The 14,030-nt window shown below is 40.2% G+C and overlaps 1 protein-coding gene across 15 annotated transcripts in view; it reads right to left on the bottom strand.

Moving 5' to 3' along the window:
- Nucleotides 1-14,030, bottom strand: part of PPFIBP1 (PPFIA binding protein 1) — a 650,864-nt gene that overhangs the window by 506,589 nt on the left and 130,245 nt on the right. For all 15 annotated transcript variants that reach the window (XM_053719064.1, XM_053719065.1, XM_053719067.1 and 12 more), the window contains exon 2: nt 901-988. In XM_053719064.1, coding sequence (XP_053575039.1) covers nt 901-964 — 64 coding nt within the window. In that variant the 5' untranslated portion in view covers nt 965-988. The remainder of the gene's footprint in view (nt 1-900; nt 989-14,030) is intronic.

Raw genomic sequence — 14,030 nt, 5'->3', positions numbered from 1 at the left:
TTTTGCGGGCATTTGGTGGACATTTATAAAATTAACCAGAGATCTGATCGCTGGTTAATGTTATAAGCGCTAACTGCTACCGCAAGCTCACAGTAGCAATAACCAGTCACTTGTAATGGCTGGTTATTTATTGCACGCCTGCAAATGGGCAAATTTGCCAGTTTGCGAGTGTGCAATAAATTAGTGCTCCCCTTGTAATCTCCTTTATCTCCATTTTATTAAAGCTAGGGGAAGTCATCAACTCTATCTAAAATCCAATTAATATTAATTAAAATATCAAAGTTGCTTTTTACCCATTTTGCTGTTAGCTTTGTACAAAAACAAACAAAAAAAGTTCTCCGTACTGTTATTGAATGATGCACTTATAAAAATATTGTGGATGCCAAAATAAAGAATCTGTGATGTCACTATGGGCAACGTCGTATGTAACAATGCTGTCGGGAGGCGGGGGAAGTCTGTTGACCAACTGGATCTAGAGAAGAAGCAACACTTCAAAGCAAGGTGTGATCTCTAGCGCTACCCCAATCCCTCACTCCAAACTAATCTTAGATTAAGATTGTTCTTCCATCAGGATGTCACAAGTGGCAAGAAATTGGCACATACACAATTCCTACTTATGACACCCAGTCTGGTAACCCACCAACAATAATATGTGGCCACATTTTTCAGTAATACCATCCAGTTTAAATAAAAAATAAACCGCTCTAACAAAACAAAACATTTTTTTATTTATGACCCTTTAAAAAGAGTAAATAGTTCCAGGTGCAAAATAGCCAAAGCCATTGATATTTTAATTACAACAGACATTACAGATAAGGGCAACGATTTGTCATTTTGTATCATAGGTGTTTGTAATTCCAATTATAAAGATAAGGACAATTATAGCAGCATTTAACTCACCGGCTATGATGCCGTCCATCTGCTCCAAGGCCGCTGCCAACATATCACTTGCGTCTGACATCATCTTGCTGCTTTCCCAATGTGTTATCTGTAACAGCATAAACCAGGTGATTAGAGGTATTCCATGTATTTCATGTGCACCAATATCTTCATAATCCTCTCTGTATTACTGCTAGTGAGATACAGACCTAAATGTATCACAGTCAATCACTGAGTAATTCATATAGAAAAATACTTTATGACAAACTATAACCATAGGGCAATCAAGTCTGCCTACAGCTCCTAGAAATTGTTAGCTTAATTAGTACGTAGGATAGCCTTATGTTTACCTCAGGAATTATTTAGTCTTTAGGATAGCCTTATGCTTATCCCAGGCATTAGTTAGTATGTAGGATAGCCTTATGCTTATCCCAGGCATTAGTTAGTATGTAGGAAAGCCTTATGCTTATCCCAGGCATTAGTTAGTATGTAGGAAAGCCTTATGCTTATCCCAGGCATTAGTTAGTATGTAGGATAGCCTTATGCTTATCCCAGGCATTAGTTAGTATGCAGGATAGCCTTATGCTTATCCCAGGCATTAGTTAGTATGTAACAAGACCTTATGCTTATTCCAGGCATTAGTTAGTATGTAACATGACCTTATGCTTATTCCAGGCATTAGTTAGTATGTAACATGACCTTATGCTTATTCCAGGCATTAGTTAGTATGTAACATGACCTTATGCATATTCCAGGCATTAGTTAGTATGTAACATGACCTTATGCATATTCCAGGCATTAGTTAGTATGTAACATGACCTTATGCATATTCCAGGCATTAGTTAGTATGTAACATGACCTTATGCATATTCCAGGCATTAGTTAGTATGTAACATGACCTTATGCATATTCCAGGCATTAGTTAGTATGTAACATGACCTTATGCTTATTCCAGGCATTAGTTAGTATGTAACATGACCTTATGCATATTCCAGGCATTAGTTAGTATGTAACATGACCTTATGCATATTCCAGGCATTAGTTAGTATGTAACATGACCTTATGCTTATTCCAGGCATTAGTTAGTATGTAACATGACCTTATGCTTATTCCAGGCATTAGTTAGTATGTAACATGACCTTATGCTAATTCCAGGCATTAGTTAGTATGTAACATGACCTTATGCTAATTCCAGGCATTAGTTAGTATGTAACATGACCTTATGCATATTCCAGGCATTAGTTAGTATGTAACATGACCTTATGCATATTCCAGGCATTAGTTAGTATGTACCATGACCTTATGCTTATTCCAGGCATTAGTTAGTATGTACCATGACCTTATGCATATTCCAGGCATTAGTTAGTATGTAACATGACCTTATGCATATTCCAGGCATTAGTATGTAACATGACCTTATGCATATTCCAGGCATTAGTTAGTATGTAACATGACCTTATGCATATTCCAGGCATTAGTTAGTATGTAACATGACCTTATGCTTATTCCAGGCATTAGTTAGTATGTAACATGACCTTATGCTTATTCCAGGCATTAGTTAGTATGTAACATGACCTTATGCTAATTCCAGGCATTAGTTAGTATGTAACATGACCTTATGCTTATTCCAGGCATTAGTTAGTATGTAACATGACCTTATGCTAATTCCAGGCATTAGTTAGGATGTAACATGACCTTATCCATATTCCAGGCATTAGTTAGTATGTAACATGACCTTATGCTTATTCCAGGCATTAGTTAGTATGTAACATGACCTTATGCTTATTCCAGGCATTAGTTAGTATCTAACATGACCTTATGCTTATTCCAGGCATTAGTTAGTATGTAACATGACCTTATGCATATTCCAGGCATTAGTTAGTATGTAACATGACCTTATGCTTATGCCAGGCATTAGTTAGTATGTAACATGACCTTATGCTTATTCCAGGCATTAGTTAGTATGTAACATGACCTTATGCTTATTCCAGGCATTAGTTAGTATGTAACATGACCTTATGCTTATTCCAGGCATTAGTTAGTATGTAACATGACCTTATGCTTATTCCAGGCATTAGTTAGTATGTAACATGACCTTATGCTTATTCCAGGGATTAGTTAGTATGTAACATGACCTTATGCTTATTCCAGGGATTAGTTAGTATGTAACATGACCTTATGCTTATTCTAGACATGCTTGAAGCCAGACAAAGTGTTTGTCTTTTGGGGGAGTTATTTAGATTGTAGGGAGTCCCTAAAGACACTCAAACAATACTAAAAAAAATCTGTGGCGCTTAAAGAAAAGCTAAAATAATCACTAATGGCTATGTGAGTAGTGGTCCAATTTATATATATAAAGATAAGATGGCTAAAAATGTTAATTTTAATGATCAAAATTCATATAAAAAATAGTTAAAATAGACTCTATATAGATATATATGTTAAAATAATATGTGTTACAAAAAAGATAAAAACACAGCTTCTAACAACGATGCATAAAAAACAAGGATGCATAAAGAACAAAGATAAAATACATGAGACCATACAGTTAAATGGCCATTAGATATGCAATCAACTTGCAATAGGAGCAAGTGTACAAAATAACACAGTGTAGTAAACTTGATATAAAGAGCGATATATGCTTCAAAGTTCAAACAGTCAGTTTTAGAGAGTCAGTTTAAAGTTGTATTTCCCCAGCAATGCTCATCAATCCTAATGCATGGAGATAATTATCTCCATGCATTAGGATTGATGAGCATTGCTGGTTAATTGTATGGTCTCATGTATTTTATCTTTGTTCTTTATGCATCCTTGTTTTTTATGCATCGTTGTTAGAAGCTGTGTTTTTATCTTTTTTGTAACACATATTATTATTTTAACATATATATCTATATAGAGTCTATTTTAACTATTTTTTTATATGAATTTTGATCATTAAAATTAACATTTTTAGCCATCTTATCTTTATATATATAAATTGGACCACTACTCACATAGCCATTAGTGATTATTTTAGCTTTTCTTTAAGCGCCACAGATTTTTTTAGTATTGTTTGAGTGTCTTTAGGGACTCCCTACAATCTAAATAACTCCCCCAATAGTCTCTCCAAGGTGTTTTTTAGGAGATATTCACCTTTATCTGTAGGCTTATAATCATTTTGTATTGCTAGCGCATTCTTCTGCACACACAAAGTGTTTGTCTTTACCACCTCTAATGGAAGTTTATTCCATAACTCATCCAACCTTTCTGTGAAGAAGTTTCTGCAAGTTACCCCTGAATCTACTACCCTTCAACACGAGATTAAGACCCCTTGTCCTGGTGTTGCTCCTTTTGTGAAAAATGCTATAAACCTCATTAAATATACTTAAAGGGACAGTAAACCTTAAAAATAATGTTATATAATTCTGCACATAGTGCAGAATTATATAACATTATTTAAGTGCTCTAGTTCTAATAGCCTTTTATCTCTTTAAATATGTAAAAATTACGGCGCTTTTACAGACCCGCTCTCTGCTGAGCGGGTCTGTAATATTTAGTCAGCGCATCGGGTGTGACAGGAGCGAGCTGCACTTAGTGCTATGGCGCAGTCGGCCCGGGCTGTGACTATACAGCTGGCCCGATGCGCTGACTAAATATTACAGACCCGCTCAGCAGAGAGCGGGTCTGTAAAAGCGCCGTAATTTTTACATATTTAAAGAGAAAAAAGGCTATTAGAACTAGAGCACTTAAATAATGTTATATAATTCTGCACTATGTGCAGAATTATATAACATTATTTTTAAGGTTTACTGTCCCTTTAAATGTTTCTATCATCTCATCTCTTCTTCAGCACTAAATCCAATTGTTTTCTTTCACGATTCAGATAGGGCATGCAATCTTAAAGTGAAGGTGAATGTTGATGAATTAGTGCCTGGTTTTTAATAATCCTATTAAAAACAAGGGCACTTTAATTCATCAAAATTGACATTTTACTCCTTTTCTTCAAAAACTTACCTTTTAATCCTGACAGCCGCTGCAGCGCTTCCTCCGCCCGTCGCAAGCCCTCTTCACGGGTACAAAATGACGAATCCCGCTTCCTCCAATCACGGCGTTGCATCAGGCCATGATCTCCCCGGGGGGAAGCCGTGATTGGAGTTAGACGAATTCGTAATTTTTGAGGTAAGAAGAGGCTTCCGACAGCCGGGGGAATTGCTGGAGCGGCTTTCAGGTTTTTGAATTAAAGGGACACTGTACCCAATTTTTTTCTTTTGTGATTCAGATAGAGCATGACATTTTAAGCAACTTTCTAATTTACTCCTATTATCAAATTTTCTTCATTCTGTTGGTATCTTTATTTGAACTGCAAGAATGTAAGTTTAGATGCCGGCCCATTTTTGGTGAACAACCTGGGTTGTCCTTGCTGATTGGTGGAAAAATTCATCCACCAATACAAAAGTGCTGTCCAGAGTTCTGAAACAAACAAAAAAAATCTTAGATGCCTTCTTTTTCAAATAAAGATAGCAAGAGAACAAAGAAAAATTGATAATAGGAGTTCATTAGAAAGTTGCTTAAAATTGCATGCTCTATCTGAATCACGAAAGAAAAAATTTGGGTTCAGTGTCCCTTTAAGGGAGTAAAATGTAAATTTTGATGAATTAAAGTGCCCTTGTTTTTAATAGGATTAATAAAAACCCGGCACTAATTCATCCAAATTTACCTTCACTTTAAGCAACTTTGTAATTTACTCCAATTATCATTTTTTCTTCGTTCTCTTGGTATTTGGTATTTTAAAGGGACAGTCTATGCCAAAATAAAGTTTCATGATTCAGATAGAGCATGTAATTTTAAAAATGTTCATATTTACTTTTATCACCAATTTTGCTTTGTTCTCTTGGTATTCTTAGTTGAAAGCTTAACCTAGGATGTTCATATGCCAATTTCTTAGACCTCGAAGGCCACCTCTTTTCAGAATGCATTTTAACAGTTTTTCACCACTAGAGGGTGTTAGTTCATGAATTTCATATAGATAACACTGTGCTTGTGCATGTGAAGTTATCTGGGAGCAGGCACTGATTGGCTAAACTGCAAGTCTGTCAAAAGAACAGAAATAAAGGGTCAGTTTGCAGAGGTTTAGGTACAAGATAATCACAGAGGTTAAAAGTATATTAATATAACTGTGTTGGTTATGCAAAACTGGGGAATGGGTAATAAAGGGATCATTTATCTTTTAAAACAATAAAAATGCTGGTGTAGACTGTCCCTTTAATTTGAAAAAGCAAGAAAGTAAGCTTAGGAGCTGACCCATTTTTGGTTCGGCACTTGGATAGTGCCTGCTGATTGGTGGCTATATTTAGGTCTTGCTAAACTTGGAGGTTGGGTTCAGTGAAATCTTTTTGTGTTTTTGTTTAAGCCATTGTTTGATTGCCCATGTCATTAAGTCAGTGGTCAAACCTCCACACAGACGTGCAGAAACAAGCAGCTGTGCATCACCAAGGAAATGGGAAAACTGGTAACAATGTTTTTGCAAAGTAAGAAGGCCTATGGTATGGTTGTATTGACGACAACATATAGATCAATCTCATTAATCTGCTCTTAAAGGGACACTGAAGCCAAATTTTTTCTTTCGTGATTCAGATAGAGAATGACATTTTAAGTAACTTTCTAATTTACACCTATTATCACATTTTCTTCATTCTCTTGGTATCTTTATTTGAAATGCAAGAATGTAGGTTTAGATGCCGGTCTATTTTCTCGCTGATTGGTGGATACATTCATCCACCAATAAAAAAGTGCGGTCTAGAGGTCTGAACCAAATACCTTTTTCAAATAAAGATAGAAAGTGAACAAAGAAAAATTGATAATAGGAGTAAATTAGAAAGTTGCTTAAAATTGCATGCTCTATCTCAGGGGTCGCCAAATTCACAATTTTGAATCCTGTGGACCACTAACATGAATTGTATATATTGAGCAAACAGGTTGCCATGACAACCGGCGCACCTGCGCAGTGAGCTCTGCAGGACGCTGGATGCATTTCCGGTATTACGTGGTGATGGTGGTGGGTAAAGTATAAATATGTATATTGTTTTTACTGCTTGTAATGGTTTGAGGACGGGGCTAACTACCCTGAAACGTCACTATATTAAAGGTGTTTGATTTAAGACCCGGAGAGTGCGCTCCGGGTCTTAAAAGCAAGGTAGAGGGATAACGAACCAGAACCCTGTCATCCAAAAGGCAGAGCAAGCTAGCTTGGGAGACTTCCAGAAAGCCTCACAAGATGCCCAAAAAAAGGGGCAGCATCAGCCAAACACAACCAAATCAGAGACCGAAAGAGAACAAAAGCATCTCCAGAAAACAGAAAAACGCACATACGACTAAATAGCACGCTATAGTGCAGCCACAGATAAAGGGGAAAAAACTCTTGACCAGTACCCAGCTGGAGGGAACCAGGAGACCGAGGCGCCTCCCTACAAGAACCCCGTAGCTCGGGAGGAAAAGAACCAGCAAAAACCGAGGTCCTAGACAAAACACCCCTCCATGGAGGAACAAACTCAGATATCCAAACCCCCCCCCGAGAACTCAGAGAGCACCTCAACAGGGACCCCTGTATCCAAAAGAAACAGAGGCAGCTGAAAAGTCAAAAGATGACCAGAAACACAGCTTAGCATCCTGAGATCAACCTGGACGTCCTCCACAACCGCATAACCGCCGCAACGAGGACCGCCCACACACGGGAGGACCCAGCAGTCAACAACAGTGAAAAATCCAGGGACAGAGTCTCACCCTCCCCTTGAATGAAAGGGAGGAAACACCACCAGCCACCTCAAAGGAGCGTGAACAGAACACGGGCAGAGTGCCACCATCAGAGGAACACCGAACCCAGAAGTCCATTCCCAAGGGCATCTCCATCCCTGAAACAGAGACAAAGGAACACACCCCCAGAGAAAAAAGACCCCCAAGGGAAGACAGAGGACAAGTGAAAACTTGTCCCCCCCGGACACAAACTCGACACAGAGGCCAAAACTAACCCCAAAATGAGCCCGTCCCCAAAGGAGCCGAGAATACCCGAGGTAGCATCTCGTGGCCCCACAGCAGATACCGGTGGGGAAGATCTGAAGACAAAGTGACCCTACCAAGGAACTACAGAGGCTGCTGATGCAAGGTTAGAGCACCAGAACAACAGACCCCCAAAGGAAGTCTAGACACATTCCCACACGTAAAAACAAAGGCTCCGAGCCACCATAAAGAGGGGACAGACACAGCCCGAACGCCAGCGGGAAAAAAATGGGACAAGCATAGACAGAACTATACCAACACTACCCGGAACCCCAGCCCAATCCCAGATCCACAAAGAGACCTGTAGAAAAGGAACCAAACAAATTCCAGCCAGACACTCCTCACCCGAGGAAGGAACCCCAAAACCCACCGAAAAATCTAGCAGACCCTAAGAGAAGTCCGTGAAAGAAAATGTAGAACCGATCTCCAGGAGATAGAACCCAAGACACAGAGCAAAACTCAGCGACATCCAGAAACTAGGGTCCCACATCGGCGCCCCTGACCCCAAGGGGGAGAAAAAAGGCGACCCCAATAAAACCGGGCTCCAGCTAGAAGAAGCCTGAAGCAGCGAAAAGGGCGAACCAGGCCCCCACGTGGCAAGTCACAAGCTAGCCACCCACAGCACCACTGCCGGATCACCGAGAATGCAGGCAAGATCCCGCTATGACTCGCATACCAACAAGCGCTCCACCACTGATCCACAAAGAGGATCCATTAAAAGCGGAACAAAACGAGGTCCAGAGACCCTAGGAGCCTAAAATCACCCAAAGGGTAGCAAGAAGACCAAGGCCCAAAAACCGCCCTAGCGGGAAAGGCACCACCCCCTGAAGGAGAACCAAGGAGGCGCGGCGGAAACCACCGACCCAGCCCCGGGAAAGAGTGGCAGGCCCAATCTTTCGCGGTATGCGGATCCAAAAGGCCCTGATGTAGATGTATAGAGTAGTTTGTGAAAACAAACAATGAAATAATAAAACAAAACACACAAGGGCCCGCCGGACCCACCAGGCGTCACTGACAACACAACAAAAAGCACACAAACTCCGGACCCTACAGTCCGTGAACAACTTCCAAGGAAGCACCAAAAAGCAAGTCCATCCCAGAAATTCCAGAGGGAACAATCAAATAAAAAAAAAGTATCCTAACCGTATGAAAGAAAAGAAGGCAGCCCGAAGTCATCCGCCAAAAAAAAAACTCTGGGAAAAGACACGAGCAACCGACAGGAGACGATCAACATCCCAAATAGTCTAGCTCGAAGCACCATTCGATGACACAGTCCCCGACTGATAGAGGAGAGGATCCCCCAATAAGTCTTAAAGACGACGGAGTAGAATGTGCAGCCGCGCAATCCGATAACGAGAAGTGCAACATGGAGGAAACTGAATAGACCCACCCGAAGTCTGGACACCCGGGATAAACGGACAAGAACACAACCGTGCAGAAACCTCCGGATCCTGCAGGCGAACCAGCGCCATCAAGATATTGAAGGGGAAATGACCCGCCATCTCCAGGGGAAACAAACCACCCTGTGCGGAGGGAGAATTCAAATTTGGGCTACCCGCAAATGTAGAGGAAGGGTGAGGTTTGGAATCTGCCGTTTGAGGAACAGAGCTCCCAGAGGCTGATGGCTCAATAGGCCCCTGGCTCCTTGAGACCGAGGAACCAGGCACTGTAAGAAGACACAAGAGACAGGAATGATAAACCTGCGTCAGTGGGGCCGAAGCACCTTTCTCACAAGAGGAAGAATTGGAATCAGAAACAACGACAGTCTGAGCTTCAGAATCCTCCATGGTTAAACCAAAGAGAAAATTTGGACAATATAAAAAATAAAAAAAAATGAATGGCACCTGACACCCACAATGGCTGGAGCACTCACCACCTCCTATGACCAGATCCAAACGAAGCAGAAAATCTCAGTCGCCACACGGTCAGGAATGCGGAAGCGAAACCAACCCAGCGTAACAACGCCCGGTCATAAGGTGAACCGTAAAGTCCAAAACAAAGCGGGGCAAAAAAAAAATGTGGCAACAGGCCCCACTAAATCCTACAAACAATTCTCCCGTCTCAGCCCCAGAGCCAATACCCAATACACAAAGTTAGAAAATCACATAAGAAACATGATTAAAGAACCCCACCCTGTTCACAAATCCTTCCTAAGGAAGGAATAATGTCATGATTCCCAGATCCGCACAGAGGAGTCTCACTGAGACCCATACCTATTTGTCACATAACAACATAACATTCATATTGATAAAATGAATCTACGCCGTGGAACAGGAATACGGCCCTTCAAGTGTGACGGATAGTAGCGTCGCCTCCGTCATGGACTTGAGAGAAGACAGCAGGCAGCAAAGCGAAGGGTCGGCAACGCCAAGTGCTAGAGGAGAAGTTAATACGAATTGGGATGGTGTTGCAGAGAGAACTCCCACTGCATCTCCGGACTCTAACATTCGCCCAGGCCTTCACTGAGAAACTAACTGGACTACTTAAAACTCCTGTCCCATTGCGAAGAGTACTACCCTCCATGAGAGACACACTTTATGTAAAAATTTATAAAAGTATTTTCATTAAAAATAAAACTTCCGACACTTTTCTGCCAACCTCCTGGGACGAAAGGCAAAGAATGACTGGGGGATAGGGGAAGTGGGAGGAGTATTTAAGCCTTTGGCTGGGGTGTCTTTGCCTCCTCCTAGTGGCTGGGTTCTTATTTCCCACAAGTAATTAATGCGGCTGTGGACTCTTTCCCATTAGGAAGAAAATTGATAATAGAAGTAAGCTGGGAAGTTGGTTAAAATTGTATGCTCTATCTGAATCATGACAAAAAAATGTTGGGTTTAACATTGATTTTGTGCAAAAAAAAAAAATTACTTAAAAGGACATGAAACCCAAAATTTTTCTTTCATGATTTAGACAGAGAATACAATTTTAAACAGCTTTCCAATTTACTTCTATTATTTAATTTGCTTCCTTCTCTTGTTATCGTTTGCTGAAAGGTTTATCTAGGATAATTAAGGAGCAGCAGAGAACCTGTTGATTGGTGGCTGAATATATATATCGATTGTGATTGGCTCACCCATGAGTTCAGTTAGAAACCATTGCATTGCTGCTTCTTCAACAAATGATACCAAGAGAATGAAACAAATTAAATAATAGAAGTAAATTAAAAAGTTGTTTAAAATTGTAATTTCTATCTGAATCTTGAGAGAAAAAATGTGGGTTTCATGTCCCTTTAAATTTTGTCTTAATTTTTATCTGGGTAGTTCGTAAAAACATAATTTATGTAAGAACTTACCTGATAAATTCATTTCTTTCATATTAGCAAGAGTCCATGAGCTAGTGACGTATGGGATATACATTCCTACCAGGAGGGGCAAAGTTTCCCAAACCTCAAAATGCCTATAAATACACCCCTCACCACACCCACAATTCAGTTTAACGAATAGCCAAGAAGTGGGGTGATAAAAAAGTGCGAAAGCATATAAAATAAGGAATTGGAATAATTGTGCTTTATACAAAAAAATCATAACCACCACAAAAAAGGGCGGGCCTCATGGACTCTTGCTAATATGAAAGAAATGAATTTATCAGGTAAGTTCTTACATAAATTATGTTTTCTTTCATGTAATTAGCAAGAGTCCATGAGCTAGTGACGTATGGGATAATGACTACCCAAGAAGTGGATCTTTCCACACAAGAGTCACTAGAGAGGGAGGGATAAAATAAAGACAGCCAATTCCTGCTGAAAATAATCCACACCCAAAATAAAGTTTAACGAAAAAACATAAGCAGAAGATTCAAACTGAAACCGCTGCCTGAAGTACTTTTCTACCAAAAACTGCTTCAGAAGAAGAAAATACATCAAAATGGTAGAATTTAGTAAAAGTATGCAAAGAGGACCAAGTCGCTGCTTTGCAGATCTGGTCAACCGAAGCTTCATTCCTAAACGCCCAGGAAGTAGAAACTGACCTAGTAGAATGAGCTGTAATTCTCTGAGGCGGAGTTTCACCCGACTCAACATAGGCAAGATGAATTAAAGATTTCAACCAAGGTGCCAAAGAAATGGCAGAAGCTTTCTGGCCTTTTCTAGAACCGGAAAAGATAACAAATAGACTAGAAGTCTTACGAAAAGATTTCGTAGCTTCAACATAATATTTCAAAGCTCTAACAACATCCAAAGAATGCAACGATTTCTCCTTAGAATTCTTAGGATTAGGACATAATGAAGGAACCACAATTTCTCTACTAATGTTGTTGGAATTCACAACTTTAGGTAAAAATTCAAAAGAAGTTCGCAACACCGCCTTATCCTGATGAAAAATCAGAAAAGGAGACTCACAAGAAAGAGCAGATAATTCAGAAACTCTTCTGGCAGAAGAGATGGCCAAAAGGAACAAAACTTTCCAAGAAAGTAATTTAATGTCCAATGAATGCATAGGTTCAAACGGAGGAGCTTGAAGAGCTCCCAGAACCAAATTCAAACTCCAAGGAGGAGAAATTGACTTAATGACAGGTTTTATACGAACCAAAGCTTGTACAAAACAATGAATATCAGGAAGAATAGCAATCTTTCTGTGAAAAAGAACAGAAAGAGCAGAGATTTGTCCTTTCAAAGAACTTGCGGACAAACCCTTATCTAAACCATCCTGAAGGAACAGTAAAATTCTCGGTATTCTAAAAGAATGCCAGGAAAAATGATGAGAAAGACACCAAGAAATATAAGTCTTCCAGACTCTATAATATATCTCTCTAGATACAGATTTACGAGCCTGTAACATAGTATTAATCACAGAGTCAGAGAAACCTCTTTGACCAAGAATCAAGCGTTCAATCTCCATACCTTTAAATTTAAGGATTTCAGATCCTGATGGAAAAAAAGGACCTTGTGACAGAAGGTCTGGTCTTAACGGAAGAGTCCACGGTTGGCAAGAGGCCATCCGGACCAGATCCGCATATCAAAACCTGTGAGGCCATGCCGGAGCTACCAGCAGAACAAACGAGCATTCCTTCAGAATCTTGGAGATTACTCTTGGAAGAAGAACTAGAGGCGGAAAGATATAGGCAGGATGATACTTCCAAGGAAGTGATAATGCATCCACTGCCTCCGCCTGAGGATCCCGGGATCTGGACAGATACCTGGGAAGTTTCTTGTTTAGATGGGACGCCATCAGATCTATTTCTGGAAGTTCCCACATTTGAACAATCTGAAGAAATACCTCTGGGTGAAGAGACCATTCGCCCGGATGCAACGTTTGGCGACTGAGATAATCCGCTTCCCAATTGTCTACACCTGGAATATGAACCGCAGAGATTAGACAGGAGCTGGATTCCGCCCAAACCAAAATTCGAGATACTTCTTTCATAGCCAGAGGACTGTGAGTCCCTCCTTGATGATTGATGTATGCCACAGTTGTGACATTGTCTGTCTGAAAACAAATGAACGATTCTCTCTTCAGAAGAGGCCAAAACTGAAGAGCTCTGAAAATTGCACGGAGTTCCAAAATATTGATCGGTAATCTCACCTCCTGAGATTCCCAAACTCCTTGTGCCGTCAGAGATCCCCACACAGCTCCCCAACCTGTGAGACTTGCATCTGTTGAAATTACAGTCCAGGTCGGAAGCATAAAAGAAGCCCCCTGAATTAAACAATGGTGATCTGTCCACCATGTTAGAGAGTGTCGAACAATCGGTTTTAAAGATATTAATTGAGATATCTTCGTGTGATCCTTGCACCATTGCTTCAGCATACAGAGCTGAAGAGGTCGCATGTGAAAACGAGCAAAGGGGATCGCGTCCGATGCAGCAGTCATAAGACCTAGAATTTCCATGCATAAGGCTACCGAAGGGAATGATTGTGACTGAAGGTTTCGACAAGCTGTAATCAATTTTAAACGTCTCTTGTCTGTTAAAGACAGAGTCATGGACACTGAATCCATCTGGAAACCCAGAAAGGTTACCTATGTCTGAGGAATCAAATAACTTTTTGGTAAATTGATCCTCCAACCATGATCTTGAAGAAACAACACAAGTCGATTCGTATGAGATTCTGCTAAATGTAAAGACTGAGCAAGTACCAAGATATCGTCCAAATAAGGAAATACCACAATACCCTGTTCTCTGATTAC

The sequence above is a fragment of the Bombina bombina genome, chromosome 6 (assembly GCF_027579735.1).
Source record: "Bombina bombina isolate aBomBom1 chromosome 6, aBomBom1.pri, whole genome shotgun sequence".
Taxonomy (NCBI): domain Eukaryota; kingdom Metazoa; phylum Chordata; class Amphibia; order Anura; family Bombinatoridae; genus Bombina; species Bombina bombina.
The sequence above is the reverse complement of the archived record's forward strand: the minus strand, read 5'-3'. Positions and strand labels throughout refer to the sequence as shown.